Here is a 25,300-nt window from a genome sequence, read left to right on the forward strand (position 1 = left end):
ATTTTACTGCTTGTTTGTGACAACTCAATCTAATACTTAACAAATACAAAAATATGCCAATTCATTGTCGAAAATAAATAGAACAATCAAAACATTTTCCTGATTCAAGCATCTCCTGGGGGAGAAATAAAGATATTTAAATGTTTGCATGACTGTGTGAATGGAACATGACTAAAATGTTGTTTTTAGATATCTGTTTGAAGTTGTTTATGTCTTGACATAATTACATTGTCACAGGAGGAATCACGTAAATGTCCGCGTGCGTTTCCCGCCTCTGACGCTGTGGGTCTAGGGTCCGCTCCAACATTTAACAGGGCAATTGCTGAATGCTCCGCGGTAAATTGCATGAAGATGGGTTATCTTAAACAAATTGACATTGAAAACTTCAAGTCATGGCGCGGGGAGCAAGTTATCGGTCCATTCATGCGGTTTAACTGTATAATTGGGCCAAATGGTTCCGGTAGGCAAACTTTTACCAGTTCACTCAGCTAATTTTCTAGTTAGCTAGCTAGCTGCTATAACTGCTAGCTTATTAAATATATATATATATATATATATATATATATACATATATATATATATATATATATATATATATATATATATATATATATTTATATATACACACACACAATTTTATGAACAATTTAAAAATGAGGAGATTATCAACTATTTTAGTGTTTGTTGGCGATATTAGCTTGATAGCCTTTCTTATTTATCCTTTTAAACACACTAGGAAAGTCCAATGTGATGGATGCTCTGAGCTTTGCCCTGGGGGAGCGAGCTGCTACCCTCAGAGTGAAGCACCTGAGGGAACTGATTCACGGAGCCCACATTGGTCAGCCGGTGTCCACCACCGCCCGCGTGGCCCTACGGTACTGCAGCGATGAGGGCCAGGAGACGGTCTTCTGTCGGATAATCACCGGTCAGTAAAATATTCCTCTAGATTTTCTCTTAAGACATCTATAAAATCGTTGTAACTACTATTAATAAGGGAAACACTGTTTAAATAAAGCGATTTAAACGTATTTATAATGTGAAACAAGTTAACTTTTAAAAACCATTACCTGAACGAGATATAAACTTGACATCTTTCTTTTAAATATTGTCAGTATAGTCTCATAAAAGATGTGATTATAATAATATTTCATGCTAGTTAAAGTAACAGAAAACCTCAGCTGTTTATGGAATAAGTTGCATTTGGGTCACGCTTCTGTTTTATGTCAGAATAATTCATTTTTATGTTAAATCCTAAAACAATCTAATCAGTTTAATCTTTATTACATGTCAACAACAGATTAAACTGCTGTTAATCCCCAAGATTCACAGCATGTTTTTAATGCAAGAATTATGAAGGACTGCCAGGAGGATGACATGTATAATAATTAGACTCTTTAGTGCTTGTTGCTCCTTATAGCCTTGAAATAAGGTCTGCTGAATAATTTATTCATAGACTGTAAGTGTAACAGGTAATCTACCCATTGCAGAGGGAATAGGACACATGCTAAAATAATTTAACAGCTGACAGTTAAACTTAGCTGTGAAGGCATATTTCTTACCATCATCAGACTAATTGTCCACAAATTCTGTGATGCAAAATACTCAGGACAGAAATACTTACATTTTTAAATGTCCTTATAAAGACTATTTCATTTCAGAGAGTTGCTCTAAATATTCTTGATGATCTTAGATAACATGATGATGTTAATAAAACCTTTAAGAAAACTGGATCCATTTTAAGCCGCAATATAGCAAAGAAATTATGGCAGTATTAATATGGTAGTATCTGCTTGTTTAGCCATCTGTTCCCATGATGGGTATGACTTTCTCTCATCAGAGCAGGAGGTAAGGGAGTGAAGCTTCACTGGAGTGCAAATATTTCCATCTTCACCTATAGGAAGAGTTAAAAAAATGCTGATAAAGTTAGTCTGATAATCAAATGATTGACATGTTTTCTGACATGAATGCTGTTGCCTAGTGGAAGTGTGCTCACCTGAGGTCACGCATTTGCATCTGTGCGTGTGAAATGGGGCAGAACTCCAAGAGTGCAACAAAGATATGATAAATGGTTCCATCTGTGCTGTTCACAAGATAAAAGCAAATGAATAAATTATAGAGTGCTGATGTTTAGTTCAGTAGTCTCAGCGGTTAACACTTTGCTTCTTGCATAGCAGGCTTGGGGTTGAACAGTCTTAAAATATCTGTTGAATATCCTAATTGTTGTTCATTGTATTTTTCAGGGGATTCCTCTGAATATCGCATCAATGGTGTTCGTGTGACATCTGCTGGGTACAATGAGGAGCTTGAGAAGATTGGCATTATGACCAAAGCTCAAAACTGTCTGGTGTTCCAGGTAAGCCTAACATGACTGCACTTAAATCCAGCCTCTGGCTCTGTTTTGTCCTAGTCTCGTTCACGGGCAGCGAAGGCCATTAACAGAAATAATTGACACCTACATAAACACCATGCTGAAACACAAAGCTAAATAAACAGGGAAAGTAAATCTTTGCAACCTTATAATAAGCTCTGCAGAATATTGCAATATTTGTGTTGAAATGCAGATGCTGGAAGGACATGTGTTTGGTGCCTTTAGATATATGGGGTTAATAAACAAGAAATGCCAATCTTAATACTTGGATTTAAATGAGAAATTTCTTTATTTTTTAATAATACTATTTTTCTACTCAGCATTCATGCTTCAAACAAAGATGAACAAAACAAAAAAGAAAATGTTCTCTCTGCTATTATATCTGCACAAGGTACCCTGGCTAAATTTGTGTAGATATTGTAATCAAAGAAAATTTTTCTTTTAAGTGACATATTGAAAATCTGAAATGAAAAGCTGAAATTTAAACTGGGGTTCTTCAATAGAAATAAACAATGTTTTTTATTCCACATGAAAAAAACTCATTGCAGCCAGCTTCTTACCTCAGACAGATTATGGTGACATTTATATGAACGCTCCTGCTAGCTCTTTACAGATATCTAAAGACAATGCAGAAAGCTTTGTTGGATTATTCTTCATGTTCTTAATGTTTTATTGCTACTGACTTTTTATTTATTCATTTATTCATTCACTATATGAAATGTAATTACTACAGTATGTTTAAACTTGTAATATTTTTTGTATATTTGAAACTGGTCACTTTTTATTATGAAACCTAGTTTCTCAGTGAGGTTTACCTGTATAATAAGAAGTAAAATAAAATATTTTTAAAGAAACCTACAAAACCTAATTTTTCTTAAGATTCATGTATATAGTTGCATCACTCAGCCATCTGTATTGTGGTACAGAAAATGACTATTGATTTTATGCTCCTCACAAGGGGGCAGTGGAGTCCATCTGCATGAAGGACCCAAAGGAAAGGACCAAAATGTTGGAGTACATCAGCCAGTCCAAGGACTATTCTGTGGAATACAACAGGAAGAAAGAGGCCCTGCTAAAAGCGAAAGAAGACACTCAGTTTCACTTCAACAAGAAAAAATCTGCCACTGTGGAGAAGAAGCAGATGTCCCAGGAAAAAACAGAGGTAAAGCAGCAAACTGTGATTTTAAAGTCTTTGTGTTTTTGCTCCTGTAGTTGTCTTTACATTATTATCTTCAAAGTCAGCTGACACAGGCAACTGCTGAATTGTCAGTTCTATTAATAATACATTTGAGACAAGATGTCTGAAAGAGACCCAGTGGCTTGTAATGCTATTTGCTTTTTCTTACAGATCTGATTAAATACAATCAAAATATCTCTAGAATTTAACACTTATTCAAATGTTGGTTGACAGGAAAGGAAAGAGGATCAGAGAGAGAGCTGCACATAAGTAATAAGCTTTTAAATTAGTACAGCATGTATTTAAATCACCCGATCGGGCACATTCAGTCATTTGCATTCAAAACACCCTCACTCACTCATATATGACCCCACTTCCTTTCAGAAGTCAGTGTAGAAATCATTTGTGTTTTTTGTCTGACTGATAGGAGAGGAAGAAGCAGAGCATTTCTGTGGAGGTTGAAGGCAACCAAACATCTCTGATTAGTTCTCTCAGTGAAGTTGTGTCTTTATTTACAAAAACTAAACCGTAGACAATGACGAGTGCAGTATTTGAATTGGGGTCGATGAGAGATCTCTATTATTAATGTTTTAAAAGAAAGTGCTTGTTAATTGATCTCATATGAAACTAGATAGAAAAAACATGACCTGACATTACACTGCGGCACTCTACTTTGATTTGACTCTGATTCTGTATACAGTGTATACATCTATATTTTTCAGGAGATAGTCCAGTATCTAGTATAGATGGTGTAATGTAACTTGGTGATGGTTAGAAATGTTCCTGCTGCATTACAACATGGCAAAGGTGCATTAAAGTTGCATTGATTGGACAAAACTGTCCAAATGGAGGGACTGCTTTTATTGGTTTTGGAGATAATAATCATTCTAACTTACTAAATAAATGTTAGTTTTTTTACCGCTGCATATATTTGAGTTTCCATCTTTTTCTCTGCACGACGGGGCCACCACTCTATTCATATATATCCACTCCATCACTGGTTGGATTCCGCTTGTTTTTCTTCTCTGTCTTTCTTCTCTTGCTTAACTCTCTGTTCACCCTTATTTCCAGGCCCAGAGATATCAGGCATTGTTAGACGAACTTCACCAAAACCGTCTGCAGCTGAGCCTTGCTGAGCTTTACCACAATGAGAGAGGCATCAATGCCATCAGTGACACATTGAAGGAGAGGCAACTTGTTGCAGCAGCTAAAAAGAATGAAATGGTCAACTGGGAGCAGACGGTCAAAGCTCAAAAGAAGGAACATGGCCGCCTCACCAGAGAGCAACTGCACCTTGAGAAGGAGATCCGGTGTGTTTGTCTTTGTGTGTGGGGGCTTTTATACAGTTACGCAAAACATGTTTTCATTTCACCTCTGTAAATACACTGTGTCAGAATATCTGCATTTAAACCAGAATGTTCTGGTCTACATTGACTCTGTTCCACAGCGGTCAGGAACACATCGTTTCTCAATCTCAGTCTCAGTTTATCAAAGCCAGAGTGAATATTTCTCATCACACTAAAAAGGCTGATGAGATCCGTGATGCTGTGAAGAGGAGTCAGAAGCTGGTGGCTAAGAAGGAGCAAGAGCTGACAGAGGGTCGGCGGGAAATCACTGAGCTTGAGAAGACGTTGAAGAACTATGAGAAGCAGGTCCAGGAAGAGAGGGCTGCAAGAGGGAGAGACGTTGAGCTGGACAAGGATCAGGTGATGTTACATATGCTCTTACAGGATGAAAAACACTCATGTTCACTTAAAGGGTTCTGTGTTATTCTCATTTTTTCTTTTCAGTTTCTGTTTATTTTTGTATTAATCATTAAGTATCTTGGACCTGCAGATGCTTTGAAAAAATAAAGAAAACATTTCTGTTGCTTTTTTGTTCAGTTAGAGGAATACAAGAAGCTGAAGGAGTTGGCCCAGAGACAGGGGGCTCTTCTTTACCAGCAGGCAGAGAAGCTGCATTGGGAGGTGAATGCAGAACGTGAAAAGATTACTTTCGACCAACACAGAAAGCAAGAAGTGGAGGTATGGTTCTGTTTAGATAGAGATGGAGATTTAACATTTTCTGAGAACACATGTATTTTTTACCCAAATTTCTTGCAACATAATTTGTAATCAATAAATTCTAAGATACATTGTGCCGCAACTGGATTATTCTTTCTTCCAGGTTGCAATAAGAAACAACCAAACTCACCTTGGAGATTTGACAGTTAGAGACGAGAAGCTGGAGGAGTACACCAAGTCCTGCAAGTAAGTCAGAAGTCCTATCAGCCACAGTCATGGTCCATGTTTTGATTGCCTAGTAGTCCTCTACTGATGCGCAAAGGGTTCTGTTCAAAGATACAGAGTGTAAGGATAACTGACAACTACTGGCATAAAAGAGAATATTCTCTTATATTGTGAATTGATGGTGGCCATCAGTGGCCAAAATTCTGGCAGCATAGACATGTTTTCACACACAAGTGAATCACACAGCCTCAAGTGCAGCGATAACTGCAACAAGTAACTACTTGTGGGGCCTTTTAGGTGTGCACAATATTGGAAAAAAATGAAATTGTGATTTTTAACCACCCTCAATATATATTGCGGTATGAAAAATACAATAATTTTGAGCTAATTTCTGCTGAGCTTTTACTATCTTGTTGACAGTGAATCTACACTGATTTTACCTCTTTTTTTTATGAATGTTACAAGTATTGTTTTTGTCTGTATTTCACATCTTTTCTGTTTTTAATTTTTTATTGCTCACTTCTAGTGTGTGAGGTCCTGAGTTTTGTTTTATCATGTTTACTCATGTTGGAGCATTCATAAAAAAATTTGATGGGCTTCCCATCCACGTCTGCAGCTCATAGATGGACAGAATGACAAATGAACATATTGAGGTCGTTAGCCTCCTACTTTGCAGCTCCTGTGATGCGACTATTGCAGACATGTACGCTGCGATGTTGCTCAAACAAAATGTTGTGCAGCTCTAGTGGCTTTTAAGGCATCCCTTATCCCAAACAGTGCTCCACCACCTATCATAGAAATCCAGTACCGCAGTTTAAAAGCTCTGAGGGTTTTCACTGTCCACACAAAGTTTGTCCATTCAGAGTAAAATGGTTACACAATGTTACGGCCCCTAAACAACGCACACACAACACCTCCACCCCCAAGATGTTGAGCCGGGAATGCCCAGGACCGTCAGCCAACATCAGGAGGAATGCGTGACAATGTGTCAGCCAGAATGTTATCCTTACCTGCGATGTGTCTGATCTCCAGATTAAACCCCTGCAGAAACAAAGCCCACCTCATGAGCCGCTGATTAGAATTGCGCATTTGACCGATGAACACCAGAGGATTATGGTCAGTAAAAACGGTGATCGGACAGATAGACAAACCGAGATAAACCTCAAAATGTTTCAAGGCCAACACGAGCGCAAGCGCCTCCTTCTCGACAGTTGGAATACACCCGCTGATGCTGATTAAACTTCTTAGAAAAATAGCACAGCGGGTGCTCCACCCTGTCAGGACCATCTTGCAGAAGAACTGCACCCGCGCCAGAATCACTGGCATCTACTGCCAGTTTAAAGGGCGATCCGAACACAGGAGCAGCAAGAACAGGCGAATGGGTCAGGAGAGCTTTAATGCACTCAAAAGCACGAGCGCAATCTACCGACCAGACAAACAGTCTTTTTGGGCTCAAGAGGTCAGTAAGAGGAGCGGCAACAGCTGAGAAGTTCCTACAAAAACTGCGATAGTAACCGGCCATTCCTAAAAACCGTTGTAGTTCACGCCTGGAAGACGGAGCAGGAAAGTGTAGGATGGCCTCCACCTTAGAGTGCACTGGTGTCACTTGGCCACTGCCCACTATCTTCCCCAAGTAAACCACAGTGGCACAGCCAAATGCGCACTTTGCAAGATTAACTGTTAAATTTGCCTCGACCAGTCGGTCGAACACAGCTCTCAGTTGACCGATGTGCTCCTCCCAGCAACTAGAATACACCACGATATCATCAAGATATGCCTCACACCCCGGCACCCCCGACAGCACCTTATTCACCAGTCGCTGAAATGTAGCCGGGGCGTTATGTACCCCGAACGGCATGACCACGTACTGAAGAAAAGAGTCAGGTGTAACAAACGCGGATATCTCTCTGCGTCAGTGGTACTTGCCAGTAACCTTTTAAGAGGTTTAGCTTCGACACATAAGCAGCGGACCCAACCCGGTCCACACAATCTTCCATCCGTGGTAACGGATGGCAATCCGGCTTCGTAACTCGGTTCACTTTCCTAAAGTCAGTACAAAAGCGGTCAGACCCGTCAGACTTCACAGCCAAAAGACACGGTGAACTCCAGGAGCTGCAGCTTGGCTCTGCAATCCCATGTGACACCATGTAATCCACCTGCTGACGCAAACGCCATTGCTTGTCAGGGTTGACCCTATAAGGATGTTGTTTAATAGGAGAGGCATCACCCACATCTATGTCATGCTGTAAAACTGTCGTTCGCGATGGTACGTCAGAGAACAAAGAACGATGACATTCAATGAGACCGATCACATCCCTTTGTTGAACGTCAGACAAATGCGCAAGGTACGTACCAAGATCACCTAAAATTTCAGAGTTCTGTAAACGACCCCGCAGCAAGGCCCCGGACGGCACATCAACATCAGCACTGGACAGCTCCTGAGGGGAACACGCCCCACACGGGACCAAAGGTTCTGAATTCACGCCTGGTTGTCGCGCCACGGAAACAGAAGACAGAAGCGTGGCAGTATGTGGGCTACTTGCTGGAGAACACTCCGCACGCTCATGATACGGTTTCAGCATATTTATGTGGCACAGACGACTACGCCTGGTGCGGTCTGGCGTCGCGATAATATAGTCAGTGTCACTGATTTTCTTATCCACAACATATGGACCACAATAACGAGCCTGCAGACTGGAACCCGGAACAGGCAGAAAAACCAAAACTTTATCACCCGATCCAAACTGTCGGTTCACAGCAGATTTATCGTACCAGGTTTTCATCCTACGCTGTGCTGAAATAAGGTTTTGTTTGGCCAACTCACATGCTCGATGGAGCCTGAATTGAAAGGCGCTGACGTAGTCAAGGAGATTCTGAGGCTCATCACAAAGCCATTTCTCCCGCAGCAACTCCAGCGGACCACGCACCTGATGCGCAAAGACGAGATCGGCTGGACTGAAGCCAAGTGATTCCTGCACCGCTTCCCGGGCAGCAAAAAGCAAAAGATGAACACCCTCATCCCAATCTTTATCAAATTCAAGACAGAACTTCCGGAGCATGTTTTTAAGAGTTTGATGAAATCTCTCCAGCGCGCCCTGACTTTCAGGGTGATATGCGCTGGACCAACGATGAGTAATATTTAATTTCGCCATCACCTGCTTAAACACACGGGACATGAAATTCGTACCCTGATCAGTTTGAACAGTCTTAGGCAATCCAAACACTGAAAAGAACTTCACCAATGCCTGCAAAACGGCAGGAGCAGTGATTTTGCGCAATGGGAATGCCTCCGGAAATCGAGTGGAGGCGCACATCACAGTCAACAGAAACCCGTGACCAGCTTTCGTGCGTGGAAAGGGCCCCACACAATCAACAAAAACATGAGCAAAAGGGGAGTCCACAGCCGGAATAGGACACAAGGGATAAGGAGGTGGCGTCTGAGCCGGTTTTCCGGATACTTGACACACGTGACATGACATACAGTGCCGCCTCATGTCCCGTTTAAGACCAGGCCAAAAGAAATGCCGCAAAATGCGATCATACGTTTTATTAACCCCCAGGTGACCAGCCAAAGGATTATCATGTGCCAAACCCAGGATAACAGGGCGGACCACCTGAGGAACCACAATCTGGGTCACAACACTCCAGTCATCCTGCGTGGACGCAAACGGTGGAGTCCACTTGCGCATTAAGACACCGTTCCTCAGAAAATAACCCGAGGACTCTTTAACAATGTCCTCATCAGACAAAACCAGTGCACGCAAAGGCAACAGTGAACCACTCGATGTAGACTCAGATGCCATAGCATCACTCACACCAGAAAACACTTGTGATGAGGAAACGACTCCGGTAACAGAGTCTTCTGCAGCAGCACTTAAGCAGGGACCACTCACAGGGCCGTCGCCTAAATCAACACCAGGAGCTGTCGAGCACTTGAGCCGGCCTTTTGCCATGGCTCGGGTAACCGCGCACACTGGAAACTGGAAACTGGTTTTTATTCACATCAAAACCAGAGGAAGCAGTAGACGCAGGTGAAACTGGGGAAACTCTACTGAGCTCCAGTTCACGCAGCCGCAGCTGTCTTCGGCTCTCCTCCTCAACCTTGCGGAGCTCCAACTCCCCTGCAAGTTCCGTTTCACGAAGACCGACCTCTTTTTCTCTAAGAGCCAATCGGCGGAGCTCTACCTCTAATTCCATCTGACGTATGGCAGAGGTGGGCTTAACCTCCTCAGCCGGCGACTCAGAAGCAGCGTCAGATGCCACAGACACACGCCCAGCCTCCACAGGTGGCAAAATGCCGTGATAAATCAGTGCCGCAAGATGGTCCGACTTAATCAATTTCTTCTGCGCATGTTTCGGCACAGGGATCGAATAATGAGTAGCGATAGACAACAGGTGAGCCTTCGTACAACGATTGAACAGCTCAAGACGCGGCGTAGCCACAAAGTCCTCCAGCACAAACTCCATTACAGCAAATGACACACAGCATCAAAACCTCGGGAACAAGCCCACAATACAGGCAGCACAAAGCGTCGCACACAGATCGCCACACAATCCAAACAAGATCCCGCACGAGCCCCCATATATGTTACGGCCCCTAAACAAAACAATAGTACGGCTCGAGAGTAGGAACCATAACATATGAGAGGAACCACTGCCAACAATCAACATGTAAACAAAGTTTATTAAAGAAACCGACAGCAACCGAAAGAGGAGGGAGCCCCAGCCAAAATAAACAAAAAGGGAGCCGCCACAAACCAGCCACGCAATGGGCCGTAGGATCTGGGCCACTCCCCAAACAAAAGAGGATCAAACCAAAGAACCAAAACCGAAAGCTGAACTACCGGAGACTCCCAACTCAAAAACAACCCAAACAGAATGATGGAGAGGTTGGCAGTGACCTCCCACGAGCACTGCGCACCGCCCGCCTTATGTTCACTCCAGCAGGCCACTCCAGCCAATCACTGCAGAGGAAACAGAGATAATGACACACAGCTGGACACGCAAATTAAAACAGCTGACCACGGCACGCACAACACACAAATACAGCAGCTGCCATGTATGTGGACCCATAAATACCGTGTTCAAAGAGAATAAAAACATTCTATTTATTTTGGTAAAGTGATTAGAGAGGAGTCGAAACACAGTTTTTAATGATATGTTACATGTTTCTGCCATTGACCTTTGACCTTTGATACACGCTGCACCATCAAAGTCATTGTAAGACATGGCTGTATCTGTACCTCCATAAACCTTATCAGTCTTACTGGTTTTCTTTAAATAATAATGCAGTAAAATAAACTTCCTTTGGAATATTTCTGTCACTGTGGCGGTGTGAACACATGCAGGATTAGGTTGGAGGCAGTGGATGTATGAAGAAGTGGAAGTTTTTTATGTCCTTGTGTTCATCCTTTGGGCAGCTGGCACATGCAGACTAGTTTTAACTGCACAGAAACTCCTTACAGGCTGGAACAGATCAAAAACCGTAAATCCCTCAGGACTGGCACAGTAGCAGATGCAGTTGTTGTAGAGTAGCCACTTAAACTTAACTGCTTAACCTAGTTTAAATAAATTTTTTAGGTCTTCTCTGATGGAGCTCCATCAGAATGAGAAGAACCTGAGAGCAGAACTTGAGCGGGTCTGTCAGCGTACCAAGGAGGTGAACCAGGAGCTGGGCCAGGTGATGGAGGAGCTGGGGAACGCTCGTCTGTACAGCCATGAGAGCAAACGGCAACTGCAGCGCAGAGAACTGCTGGAGAAGCTCTGCAGACTCTTTCCTGAAAATGTGGTAAGACACAGACAGTTTTGTGTGTGGAAAATACCTTCAACACACTCTATCGTGGTATGAGTGTGTATGTAAGTCACTTTGGATAAAAGCATCTGCTAAATGACTGGAGAATAGAATAGAATAGAATAGAATAGAATAGAATAGAATAGAATAGAATAGAATAGAACTTCTGCTCATTCAGTTCACTAAAATTGCTATAAATTCAGGAACATATTTTTTTTGGTTGTATTTGTTATTCACATATTTTTCCATGTCCTGTAGAGTTTCAAAGGATCACTTTTATAAACTAGCCAATTATTTGTCAATGTTAAGTACTGGTGATCTGTGTTTTCCTGTTCCAGTATGGCCGACTGTGCGACCTGTGCAGTCCCATCCATAAGAAGTACCAGCTGGCGGTCACCAAGGTGTTTGGCAGCAACATGAACGCCATTGTGGTGATGACTGAGAAAGTGGCCCGTGACTGCATCAAATTCATCAAGGAGGAGCGAGCTGAGCCAGAGACGTTTCTGCCCATCGACTACTTAGTAGTAAGTTGAAATAGTCCTTCAGGCAAACAGACTTTCTGACATCTACCCATCCAATAGATAACTATCACTATGTTGGTCACAGGTGAATACCCTGAATGAGCGACTGAGGGAAATTCCTGGTACCAAGTTGGTGCTTGATGTTGTCCAGGTCAACGCTGCTGCAGGTGCTGCCCAGCTGAGAAAGGTGGTGCAGTATGTCTGTGGCAACGCCTTGGTGTGTGAATCCATCAAAGATGCCAGGAGTGTGGCCTTCGACAGACAGGAACGCTTAAGGGTAAATTTGCTTCTGACAAACATTAACTCTTAAAACTCTGCTAAACGCTGGCGCCCCCCAAGTGCTATCATTGTCAACAATTTCTCAGTTACAGTAGTGTGTAAAGCTTGTTATGTACTCCACAAAAAGTGTGAACTTTTTGCTCTTGACCTCCAAGGACAAGGAAAAAGTTGTTTTTGGTCTGCTCAATACTTTACAAGCAACTGGGTGGGGATACTGTGTGTTGGGCTGTGTTTTTATGTGGAACAAACAGCAGACCCAGTTATTTCATATTTATTGAGAAACTTTGACCGTGGCAGAGCGGTCGTGTATCTTATGGGGTCTGTGTCTTTATAAGCGATGTGTTGTATAGCTTTCCGTACTTTATTACCACCTCGATCAGTTGTTTATTAAATCTGTGGAACCTTGCATCAGCAAAAATATGAAAGCAGCAACTGTTCGCTTCATGGTTTTCCATGTTAACCAGGCCCACATCAAATGTCTGACCAGTCACTCAATACTTCTCTGAGCCTCATAAGAAGAAAGTTCTGCTTGGCTGTGGTAACAACCAGCCACTTGCCATAGTCCTGTCTGCAACAACAAAATTATATCATTTTATTCTCAAGGATTAATCTTTAAAAGAAACAATGCAGAGTTGGACAATGCAGTTGAGAACAGGTGGTTCTTTAACCTGAATTTAAATAATAAAATATTATTTTAGACAATCAAACATGTTGAGCATAGAAGCTGAATGCAGCTCATTCTGACTCTGAGAACTGATAAAAGACCAGATCCAGATTATCTGAGGGGTCTGGTAGCTTCATACTGGGTTGAGATGTCACTAATGTACTTTGGTTTCTGACAACTGAGGCAGTCTTGGAAAAGTAATCCTCGTATGTTGACTGCCTGAATGGGTTGAGGGTCTGCATCTCTAAAAAAAAGGAAAAAGGTTGTAGACCAAAAATATAAAAAAATGGCACATAGTTTTAAGAGTTAAAGAATAATTATTTGCAAAAGGAACAGCTAAATAATAGAAAGGCTAACAAATCAGCGGTCTTGTTCTTACAGACAGTTACTCTGGATGGGACACTATTTAAAACATCAGGTGTGATCTCCGGAGGTTCCAGTTATCTGCGGACCAAAGCCCGCTGCTGGGATGAGAAGGATGTGATGCAGCTGAAGGAACACAAGGATCGGTTGATGGCGGAGCTGCGCGTGAGCAAATAGCCATCAAAATAGTAGAAACTCTCGAGTCTTGATTTCACTGATTACATACAATTTATTTATGTTTATTGTTTGTATCCTGTCAAACTGCATACAGGTACATCTCAGAACGTTAGAATATGATGAAAAAGTTCAATATTTATCATCACTCATTTCAGAATGTGAAACCCATAAATTATAAAGATTCATTAAACAGAATGAAACCTTTCAAATATTCATTTCTTGAAATTTTTGATGATTGTGGCTTATAGATAATGGAAACCCAAAATGCAGTGTCTCAGAAAATTAGAATATTACATAAGATCAATGAAAAAAATGATATTTTAAACAGAAATGTCAGGCTTCTGAAAAGTATGTTTATTTCCACGCACACATTACTTGGTTGGGCCTCCTTTTGCATGAATTACTGCATCAATGCGTCGTGGCAATGGAAGTGATCAGCGTGTTGTACTGCTCAGGTGTAATGGAAGCCCAGGTTGCTTTGATAGCAGCCTTCAGGTCATCTACATAGTTGGGTCTGGTGTCTCTCATCTTCCTCTTGTCGATACCCCTCAGATTCTCTTTGGGGTTCAGATCAGGTGAGTTTGTCGGCCAACCAAGTACAGTAACACCATGATCACTAAAGCAGCTTTTGGTACCTTTGGCCGTGTAGGCAGGTGCCAAGTCCTGCTGGAAAAATAAGAGATTGGCATCTACATAAAGCTTGTCAGCAGAAGGAAGCATGAAGTGCTCTAAAATTTCCTGGTAGATGCTGTGTTGACTGTGCGCTTCAGAAAACACCAGCAGATGACAGGGCTCCCCATCACCAATCACCACTGACTGTGGAAACGTCACACTGGACTTCCAGCAACATGGATTCTGTGCCTCTCCACTCTTCCTCCAGACTCTGGGACCTTGATTTCCAAATAAAATGCAAAATTTGCTTAAATCTGAGAAACAGTCCAGTCCTTTTTCTCCATAGCCCAGGTGAGATGCTTCTGACGTTGTCTCTAGGTCAAGAGTGGATTGACACGAGGAAAACGACATTTGTAAGCTATGTCTAGGATTTGTCTGTGCGTAGCGGCTCTTGATGCGCTGAGTCCAGCTTCAGTCCACTTCTTGTGAAGCTCCCCAAATTCTTGAATGAATGTTGCTTGACTATCCTCTTAAGGCTACGGTTCTGTCCTTTGCTGGTGGACCTTTTCCTTCCATTCAACTTTCCATTAATATGCTTGGATCCAGCACTCTGTGAACAAACAGCTTCTTTAGAAATGACCTTTTATGGCTTTCCTTCCTTGTGGAGCGTCAATGATCGTCTTCTGGACATCTGTCAAGTCAGCAGTCTTTCCCTGACGATGTAGCCATCTGACCCAGACTGAGAGACCATTTAAAGGTTTAGGATACCTTTGCAGGTGTTTTGAGTTAATTAGTTGATTAGGGTTTGACACCATGACTTTCTAAGATTGACGTTTTTCACAATATTCTAATTTTCTGAGAGACTGCACTTTGGGTTTTCATTACCAACGAACCATAATTATCAAAATGTCAAGAAATAAATGTTTGAAATGTTTCACTCTCTGTGTAATGAAACTATAAAATAAATAGGTTTCACATTCTGAAACGAGTGACCAAAAATATTGAACTTTTTCATCATATTTTAATTTTCTGCGATGCACCTGTATGTATATATGTATATGGGCGAGTAATATTTCGAGACACACAGTTTCTTATCTTGCTTTTTTTGCAGGATTTGATGAGGCTTAAAAGGAAAGAATCAGACTTGAAACAGGTCATTGCCCAGGCTCAGGGAGCTCAGACCCGCCTCAAATATGCCCAAGCTGATCTGGAAAACCTTCAGAAGAAAGCCATCCCAAGATTCCAAGCGGTACTGCTTCTGAACACCAAACACATCTAATTCACTCAAATTCAGAAGCACAATGGAGAGAGATTTTTTTTTTTTACACATGGTTACAAATATGCAAAGGAGAATTGACATTTAAATGATTAATTTTAGGAGATCTCTCGTTTGGAAAGTGAACTGGCTAATCTGGACTATGAGATTCAGATGCAGCAAGAAAGCCTGGAGGCAAAGAATGAAAAAATGAAGAAGATAAGTGAACAGATTGACCAGGTACTGCTGTCTGCACAGCTGTCACTGCATACAGACATTTTTTCAATTCAGATTTAAATGGTTTGAATTAATAAGAAGAGAGCAAGGTAACAAAACTCAGCTAATGTTGAACTAAATAAAACATGTGTTCAGACCCTGAACTTGATTTATATATAGAATGAATCACATCTCAACTGGGACATGTTCCACCTCTGCTACAATGTTCATGCATAATTATTTATAATGTTTTATGTAATTCTGCAAACAGTTGCTGACAATTTTATTCATTTTAGCGCAGAGTTCCTCATTCTGGTCCTACAAAAGCTGCAATCCTGCAGGTTTTCCATGTTTCCTGCTCCAGCACACAACTCAAATAAATGAGTCAATGTGCAGAACTTCATAGGCTGTTTAATACATCTAATTTGGTGTGTGTAATAATCTCTGTAGATTTCTGAATGCTATGTTCAAAGTCACTTAAATCGCCTTTCTCCCTCATTCTGATGCTTGGTTCAAACTTCAGCAAGTTGTTTTGATCATGTCTACATGACTAAATACATACTGTTGCTGCCATGTTATCTGATTGGTTAATTTGATATTTTTGTTAACAAGCAATTAACCAAGTTTACTTAATATGGTGACTTGTAAATGCAACTTATCCCTATCTAAATAAATATTAATGCTCGATTAATTAAAAAAAAGATGCTATGACTGATCACTTTTTATGTATTGAACAGTATCCATGTTTTGTATTTAGATGGAAGACATGGTGTTTTCTGACTTCTGTGCCAAGATTGGTGTGGACACCATCCGACAGTATGAGCACGAGCATCTGAAACAGCAGACAGAGCATGACAAGAAACGGTACAACAATCACAAACAACTGATTTTCTGGATCACATGTGCTAAACCTAACCTGAAATCTGGGAGCTTTAGGGAGCTTCGCATACGTATCCAAACTCTTCTTTGTCTGTCTGCTCTAATACTTTCATGCATTTCTCTCTTGAGGCTGGAGTTTCAAAGTCAGCGTGCTCGCCTGAGTGCACAACTTGAATATGAGGAAAACCAGCTTGAGCAGGAGAGAAAAAAGCTTAGGAAAATGGAGGAATCCATCAGTAAGGAGGAGAGAACCATGTCTGCGCAGAAAGAGGTAATAACCTCAAGTTTCACTCTGATATAAAACATTTTACTACCATCAAGCTCCACATCTCATTTTCTCAGTACCAATATTTTCAGTAAACTATTTAAAAAAATGAAGGATCACTTACTTTTTCCTGGGTCATGAAAACCTTCCAGTAACTAACTAACTAACTGTTTTTAATGGTCTGTATGGCCATTACGAACTCGATATGATCCCAGTGTTTCTGTTGGCCTGTAGGATGAGAAGAAGCTGTTGGAGGCAGTGGAGGCGGATCAGAAGAAGCTGCTGGATCTGAAAAAGCAGCTGCTCTCTAAAAAAAGCCAGGTGGCTACTGACAAAGCTGTGCTGGACCAGAAAACGCAAACGCTTCAGGAGATTAACAAGTAAAACTCATTCTACTATCACAGCAGCAATGCCATCCACATGGTTGTTTTAGAAATGTTATTTTTACCATAAGTCTGACATATTTCTATAGTAATAATTGTTTAGGAGGATCAGTTATATTGTAATCACCAGTGGGATTTTCTGATGCTGCATAAAATATGAATGAAATCAAATCAGTTTTGTTGCCAAAATTTGACATATCCAAGACTCTAATCAGCATAAAAGACCCACCTTCTAATATTTGTTGTATGGAAAATGATTAATTTTTCCTTTGTAATTTAATGTAGACACTGACATTGCTGTTTAACATGTTACTCTATAAATAGTACAGTGCAGCAGTTCCGAAACTGGGGGTCATGAAATGATTTCAGGCACCTGCCAGATAATTGTAAAAACTATATAGCCTGCATTTATCAAATAAATATGGGATTTTTAATGTTAATCTAGTCAAAATTAGACCACCTAAATTTTCAAAATACTAAAACATAAACAACAAAGTTAAACACATACAGTGGGGCTCCAAAGTTTGGGCACCCCTGGTAAAAATTTATTTTAATGTGCAAATAAGGAGCTTTAAAAAGATGGAAAATCTCGAAAAGGCATCAAAGTAAAGTTTAGACATTCTAATAACATGTCAAAAAAAGTTACATCCTATTTCCATCATTTAAACCTTCAAAATAACAGAAAAGAAAAGATGGCATCTGTAAAAGTTTGGGCACCCTGCAGAGTTAGTACCTTGTACAATTTGACAACAGAGACCTGACAGTGTCCTGGATTGTTTACAGTAAGTGTCTGGAAAGACCATGTGATGTCAATCTCACCTGGTTTTAAATGCTCACACTCATCTGACCTTGGTTCAACAATCGGCACCATGGGTTCCTCTAAGCAGCTGTCAAGAAACTGAAAATAGTTGATGCTCACAAAGCAGGAGAAGGGTGTAATAAAATAGCAAAGTGTTTTCAGATGCTAATATCCTCTGTTCGGAATGTAATCAAGAAATGGCAGTCATTGGGAACAGTGGAAGTTAAAGCAAAATCTGGAAGACCAAGAAAAATATCAGACAGAACAGCTTGCAAGATTGTCAGAAAAACAAGTCAAAACCCAAGTTTGACTGCATGATGCCCCCACAATCCCTCCAGGAAGATCTGGCTAATACTGAAGTCGTGGTGCACTTTTCCACTATAAAGAGGTACATGTACAAATATGGCGTTCATGGAAGGGTCATCAGAAGGAAACTTCTTTTACATCCTTACCACAAAAATCTGCATTTGAAGTTTGCAAAGGAACATATAGACAAGCCTGATGCATTTTGGAAACAAGTTCTGTGGATTGATGAGGTTAAGATTGAACTTTTTGGCCGGAATGAGCACAGGTACGTTTGGAGAAGACAGAGCACACAATTAATGAAAAGAACCTCCATCCTACTGTTGAGCATGGGGGTGGATCAATCATGCTGTGGGGTTGTATTGCAGCCAGTGGCACAGGGAACATGTCACGAGTAGAAGGAAAAATGGATTCAATGGGATTTGAGCAAATTTTGGATGCTAACCTAATGCCATCTGTGAAAAAGCTGCAGTTAAAGAGAAGATGGCTTCTACAAATGGATAATGATCCTAAAAACACCTCAAAATCCAGGGTGGATTACATCAAGAGGCATGAACTGAAGGTTTTGCCATGGCCTTCACAATCTCCTGACCTCAACATAATTGAAAGTCTATGGATAGACCTTAAAAGAGCAGTGCGTCACAGATGGCCCAGAAATCTCAAAGATCTGGAAGACTTTTGCAAGAAAGAATGGGTGAAGATACCTCAAACAAGATCCGAAAGACTATTGGCTGGCTATGAAAAGTGTTTACAAGCTGTCATACTTGCCAAACGGGGGAATAGAAGGTACTAACTATGCAGGGTGCCCAAACTTTTGCAGAGGCTATTTTTTGTTTTCTGTTATTTTAAAAGTTAAAATGATGGAAATAAGATCGAACTTGTTTTGACATGTTATAAGAATGTCTAATCTGTAATTTGACGCCTTTTGGAGATGTTCCATCTTTTGTTAGCTTCTTTTTGGCACATTAAAATAAATTTTTACCAGGGGTGCCCAAACTTTGGAGCCCCACTGTATTGTCACAGAAGATAATGAACCCACGGAATAGGTTAGCAGTTTAACTGTTTAATTGAGTCATCACCAAGAGGACCAGATGGCTGATGTCCCAGGATCTTGGCAGAATCCGGGAAGGCAAGGAATTGACCCAGGCAGGCAGACAGGACTGGCTGGGTAGGACGTCAGATGGTCTGAACAGGCAAGGCAGGCAAGGCAGGCAAGGCAGGCAAGGCAGGCAAGGCAGGCAAGGCAGGCAAGGCAGGCAAGGCAGGCAAGGCAGGCAAGGCAGGCAAGGCAGGCAAGGCAAGGCAGGGCTGTGGTTTGTCTCAGCTTAGTTTGACACCTAGAAGAGGCAATGATCCAGCATCAAATGGTGAACAGCCTGGGGTTTTTAAGCAGGTGAGGAGCATGATCGTGATTCTGCTCAGCTGTGCTGCCTTAACCACAGGCCACGCCTCCGCCAGACACCACAGAGAGCTACACACAGTTTGGAGATACATGACACATATCACATTAAAAGTCTCATTATCTCTGCGAAAGAAGCTGTTTTTTGGCATGTTGGTGCTCTGTCACAGCAGTGAGCCAAATCCACCAATAACCACATTATCCTTCTTGGATAAAGGACGGCCATCCTTGGATGACTGCAAGATGATCCTTTTGATGCATCAGACAATAACTGTCTTCAGATGGCGTTCATGGCCTAAAAAGTTTGTAAACACAGCTTTGTTTGTAAATAAGCACATTACTAACCAATCAGAAGTTGAGCTTGGCCAAAACTGGAAGCCGTCCACGGTGACAGAAAATGACGTCCACTCTTCAACTGTTTACGCAGTGAACGTAGTTGCAGTATATTCTGAAAGCTGAGAAGAGCAGCTTTGTACTGATATACAGCAAACAGCGCAAAGCTGACATGAGTTTCCCGTCTGCTGTTTGCAATGTGCCAACGTACACGAGCATGCATGTGTCTGTGTGGCATTAGGGCTGAATTTTGCTTGTGCAAAGCAGAAAGCATATGGAGAAAAATAACCGCTGTGCTTTAAATAAAATAACATCAGACTGTTTGGTCTTTTTCTACAAGGACTAATTATTAACCTGTTGTAGAAGAAATTAAACCTTCAGTGTTTTGGGCACTGTTTGCATCATGCAGTTGGCAAGTGAAGCTGTTCAAATCGCTGTGCGTCACTGTGTCAGAGTATCGAGCAGCTCATATTTGGATGTCATTTCATGTGATAATCTCATAATCTCATGTAGAAAATATATTTCTGCATGAACACTGAACATAAACTGGAATTTAAAAGCTAAATTTACAAACCAAACTGCAATCGCCATACTGGTCAGAAACATCCCAGTCAGATGTTTTTTCTACAGTTATATCTGAGACTGAAGCTGGACCTCACATATGATACAATTCCAGGTTTCTTTATCTATTCAATTAAATAAACTTTAAAAACAATCACAAAAAAGAAGTAATAAAAACAGTCATGCTACTTAGCTGTGACATTTCCAAAATAATCACTAAATAAAATTAAAAAGTTGTTTAGAAATATATAAAAATGTCTGAGTAGGACATAAAATGAATCCTATCTGTTGTCTCTTAAAGACTAATCTGGCAGATAATTCCAAATGTAAGGTTTCCTTTACCCAACCTTTAAAAAAGGGTTCAGGCTTAGTTTTTTTTTTATTGTGAAACACCTAGTAATTGCTTGTTTCACTTAAAATGCTTGTCTTAATGTATCAACTCTAAATTTGAACACTGAGGCTTATATTTTCTCTTATTTCTCTTAGGGAGTTGGTAAAGCTTCAGCGAGAAGTGATGTCTGCAGAGACGGCCTTAGAGCAGAAACGCTTGGCTCGACACAACTTGCTGTTAACCTGTAAAATCCATGGCCTGCCCATCATCCTGCTGTCGGGGAGTCTGAATGAAATCAGTGAGGTGCAGGTAGGACACACCGATGCCATAACCTCTGCTGTACCATTTTGGAGCAGGCCAGAAAACGAACAAGAGCTTAAATAATTAGAATTTAACAAGCAAGAAAGTGAAAGTCAAGTCTTGTCTCATGATGGATTTATCGGGCCTGTGCAGCTGGATGGAGATTCGGAAAGCACCGCAGCCTCTATTGACATCTACGAGAGAGAGGCGCAGCTTGTTATCGACTACTCTGAGCTGGAGGCAGATTTCAGGGTGAGACATCACATCAGGTCAAATCTTCATCATTATTCTGTGTCGATGCTCTTAATGTGCATGTAATGACAACGCCGGTGGACAGAGTCTGCAGGCTGAGGAGGAGATAGAGACCTACCTGGAGAGGCTGAAGGAGTCAATCTCCTCTGTAGAAGGAGTGCTGCATCGCACTACTGCTCCCAACCTAAAGGCTCTGGAGAAAATGAGGGAGGTGAAGGACAAATTACAGGGAGTAATGGAAGGTATATTGCTTCATTCATGCAGTGTTTCCTTTCATGAAATTCTCGGTGGTTGGACTGTGTTCTCTGTGTTACGCTAGTAAACACTTTATTCATCAAGCTATGAAATAAAGTGCCTTATTGATTCACAGACTGTATTTCTGTCACATTCAGGTAACTGAATTGCACTCTGTTCAGCCTTCTCCCTGTCAGAGCAGCTTATATAGTTTAGCTGAAGGTTTTCTATACAAAAATCTGAAAATTAAGACAAGTAAAGAACTTCCAAAGGAACTCCAGCAATCAGCACTTGTTGGTCTTCTTATATTACTGTTTCTACTAAACTTCATAGTTATTGACACGTGATAAGTTCAAATTACTTTCACAAATTGTATGTATTTACTAGTTTTTTGACCAATGGAGGTGTTATTTTACTTGAGCAAAGCATTCTGGGACGATTATTTGCAATCTTTCGCTTTTAGTGGATTGCCCAGTCCATGAGCCCCTGATTGGAGAGAGATAGCAGATGTACTGCTGTTTTGTGCTGAAACTGCAGCTACCTTGTGACATCATTACCCAAAGTACACAAAAACTATGTTTCCAAGGTTTAATGATTTAGAAACCTGGAATATTCGGTTCAGAGTAGAATATTCCTAAATTCAGCTTTTGGTAGCTAAAGCAGCGATTTATTAAAGATGGTCTTCCGTTGTCAGGGTTGGAGTTTGCTGTAAAGCACCGTGTGTGAACATCAGTTTACCTTCATATAAACTCCACATCCTGATGTTGATCTGACAGATTTGCAGTTTTGTTTCAAGCAGCATTTTTCTTTTTGTAATGTAATTTTTATTAACATTTTCAACAATGGAAAAGAGGCATTTTAATGTTACAACAAATGACTCCCATTTTCCTTTGGAACACCCTCTACCCCCCCACACCCCCACCCAATCCAAGCAGCATTTTTCTGAGTTACACTTTGTGTTCATCAGAATGCATCTTCGCTTGAAATGCTTTTACTACAAATGAGGTAATGAAGCATCTTCTGCTAGTTTAAAGGCAGGTATCATGGTGCCTCAGCCTCTCTTCAACACCGCAGTTTGATGTTGTGTGTAAATGAAATGATGTCGGTCAGAGTGATGCTTTAACTTCCTCTTCCTCACTCAGCCTTTGATGCCAGCTCTAAAGAAGCCAGGAAGTGCAGCCAGGAATTTGAGCAAATCAAAGCCCAGCGCTCCCACCACTTCAACCGTTGTTTTGAGCATGTGTGTGTTGTCATTGATCAAATCTATAAACGAATATGCAAGAACAGCAGCGCTCAGGTGAGACAGCAGTAAATATTGTATGTTTTTCAGGTTATAGACTCTGAGATCTCATTTAATGTAAAAAGATTTGAAGGCTTGTAACTGGTTGATAAGTTTAGCATTAATCTGGGACTGTTTATTAGACGACAAACTCTTTTAAAAATAGTAAAATTGCCTCCTCTGCTTCCCCCAGGCCATTCTGAGTGCAGAGAATCCAGACGAGCCATATTTGGGGGGCATCAACTACAACTGTGTGGCACCAGGGAAACGCTTCATGTCCATGGACAATCTGTCTGGTGGAGAAAAGGCTGTCGCTGCTCTGGCCTTGCTGTTTGCCATTCACAGGTAACACTGGACTTAAAGTGAGATCCTAAAGTACACTTGAATCACAGTGCATGCTGGGAATTAACAGAAAATGAATGAAATTACGTGCTTTTAAAATGTTGAATTTCCTAATAACATCCAACACTTGAGAATTTGATTAAAGAAAGTTGATCCTCATCACACACTTTATTCGGTAAACCTAAAACCATACAACATTATTACATCGGTGACATAACACAGATAACTAGTCAGTCAGTCACATGGCAGCAACTCAGTTTTACATAAACCCTGGATTGTCGTCGTGGATGTGCAGCTGACAAATTTGAAGCATCTGTGTGATGCTATTACATCAACATGGAGTAAAATCCCTGGAGTAATGTTTTCAACACTTTGTTCAATCAACACAATGAGTCAGTTAATGCTGTGTGTAACACTGATACATTGTTTAACTGAGACTTGTCTCCTTTTGTGGTTAAAATGTTGTTCAAAACTGTTAGAGCCTGTCGGATACTTTCCGTCTGCTTCCTGTTGGAGACTTTTTGCACTACAATAATTCTGACATCACAGATATAAATCGTACACATAGTCAAATTATTCATGTAATCACGTTTTTTTTTTTTTCTAATAATGACTTTGGGTTAAAAAAATAGAATATTGTTCCCATTATTTTTCAGACTCTCAAGGGTTAAGACATTTTTAAAAGCAAGATGGGGTCAGAGTGTCTAATAGAGGCCAGTGAGAATTGACCTCACTCAGTGAAGTCTCTGTGTCAACACTTATCCTGTTTCTTAACTTAAAACGCCCTCCATGCCTGTAACTCAGGCACATTTCTGCTTTAGTGTTCGTGCAGATTTACAGCTGATGTTTGTGTCCTTCCTCTCAGCTTCCGTCCAGCTCCTTTCTTCATCCTGGATGAGGTGGACGCAGCGCTGGACAACACCAACATCGGAAAGGTCAGATTCCAGTTATGTGCAAAGATTACTGCTTGTAAATACTGCTGGGCTTAAACTATTGATTAGTAGGTTCTCATTATCAGTTAACAAGTTGTAAGCTTTGTTTTATCTAACAAATTCACCAGGAAAGCAGGTGGCATAGATATTTTCTGTTCTATTAACTCTTGATGAACGTGATGAACATGCAGAAAATGAAAGCATCCACCTCTGTTTTATTTGCAGTGTTTCATTTGTCTGTGAGAAATCATGCATCATAAAATGTCATGTACCTTAGGGTTGAGATTTGGAGTTGAAACAGCAAATAATTTTATTTCTGGTGGACATATAACAGCTGAATCACTGATATTGTTAGCAATACATCATTTAAAATGTTTTCCCAGTGGGCTGGGGTTTGTTTTACAGTAAGTTAAGGATTGTTTTACTTAAATAAATCTTTAATTTTCTCCAGGTGACCAGCTTCATCAGAGAGGAGTCCAGAGAAAGCATGCAGATTATCGTCATCTCCCTAAAGGAGGAATTTTTCTCCAAGGCTGACGCTCTACAAGGAGTCTATTCAAATGTAAGAAACTGACAAGACATTTTAAAAATTCTTTCTTAATGTCATTGCTTTCTCTGAGTTTTTCTCTTCCTCGCAGTTTGATGGCTGCATGTTCAGCCGCATCCTGACTTTAGACCTCCGTCCCTACCCTCTGGCTGAAGAGGAGAACGGGAGACATGCTGGTGAAGAGAGCACAGCAGATGGAGGACAGGATTAGTGCAGCCTGAAATCACCTACATGAGACCATAATTTGTTTGTTTCCTGTTCATTCGTTGTTTTTTTCTTGATCATTGTTCTTGGTGTTTATATATCTTTTGTATTGTTCAGGATAAAGTAATTGTCTAAAATGCTAAAGGAAGGGTGTTGTCCTGCAGTAGGCAGTTTCTCTAAATGAGTGTTATTTAACTAAGTTTTCCTGTTCCTTTTTTTGCAAGGGGTGTGTGTGGGGGGGCTTAAATTTAGCTTCAAGATAATTAATATATGCTTTATTGGATTTTAAGCAAAGTTAAAGCTGGT

General features: G+C 40.8%; 1 protein-coding gene across 1 annotated transcript; it reads left to right on the forward strand.

The window, feature by feature from the left end:
- Positions 1 to 345: 345 nt before the first annotated feature.
- On the forward strand, positions 346 to 25,001 carry smc1b (structural maintenance of chromosomes 1B; the record flags this gene model as incomplete). The annotated part of the gene is made up of 25 exons (XM_079256726.1): positions 346 to 460; positions 737 to 925; positions 2,241 to 2,353; positions 3,327 to 3,530; positions 4,617 to 4,855; positions 4,993 to 5,251; positions 5,429 to 5,569; positions 5,712 to 5,794; positions 11,354 to 11,561; positions 11,903 to 12,088; positions 12,171 to 12,362; positions 13,410 to 13,556; positions 15,292 to 15,429; positions 15,559 to 15,675; positions 16,409 to 16,515; positions 16,660 to 16,801; positions 17,030 to 17,175; positions 21,060 to 21,213; positions 21,358 to 21,456; positions 21,542 to 21,698; positions 22,833 to 22,987; positions 23,163 to 23,314; positions 24,177 to 24,246; positions 24,695 to 24,805; positions 24,882 to 25,001. 25 exons carry the CDS (start codon positions 346 to 348, stop codon positions 24,999 to 25,001), a joined length of 3,744 nt encoding a protein of 1,247 aa, XP_079112852.1.
- Between the last annotated feature and the right edge of the window lie 299 nt (positions 25,002 to 25,300).

The sequence above is a fragment of the Telmatherina bonti genome, assembly GCF_933228915.1.
Source record: "Telmatherina bonti genome assembly, chromosome: 2".
Classification (NCBI taxonomy): Eukaryota; Metazoa; Chordata; class Actinopteri; order Atheriniformes; family Telmatherinidae; genus Telmatherina; species Telmatherina bonti.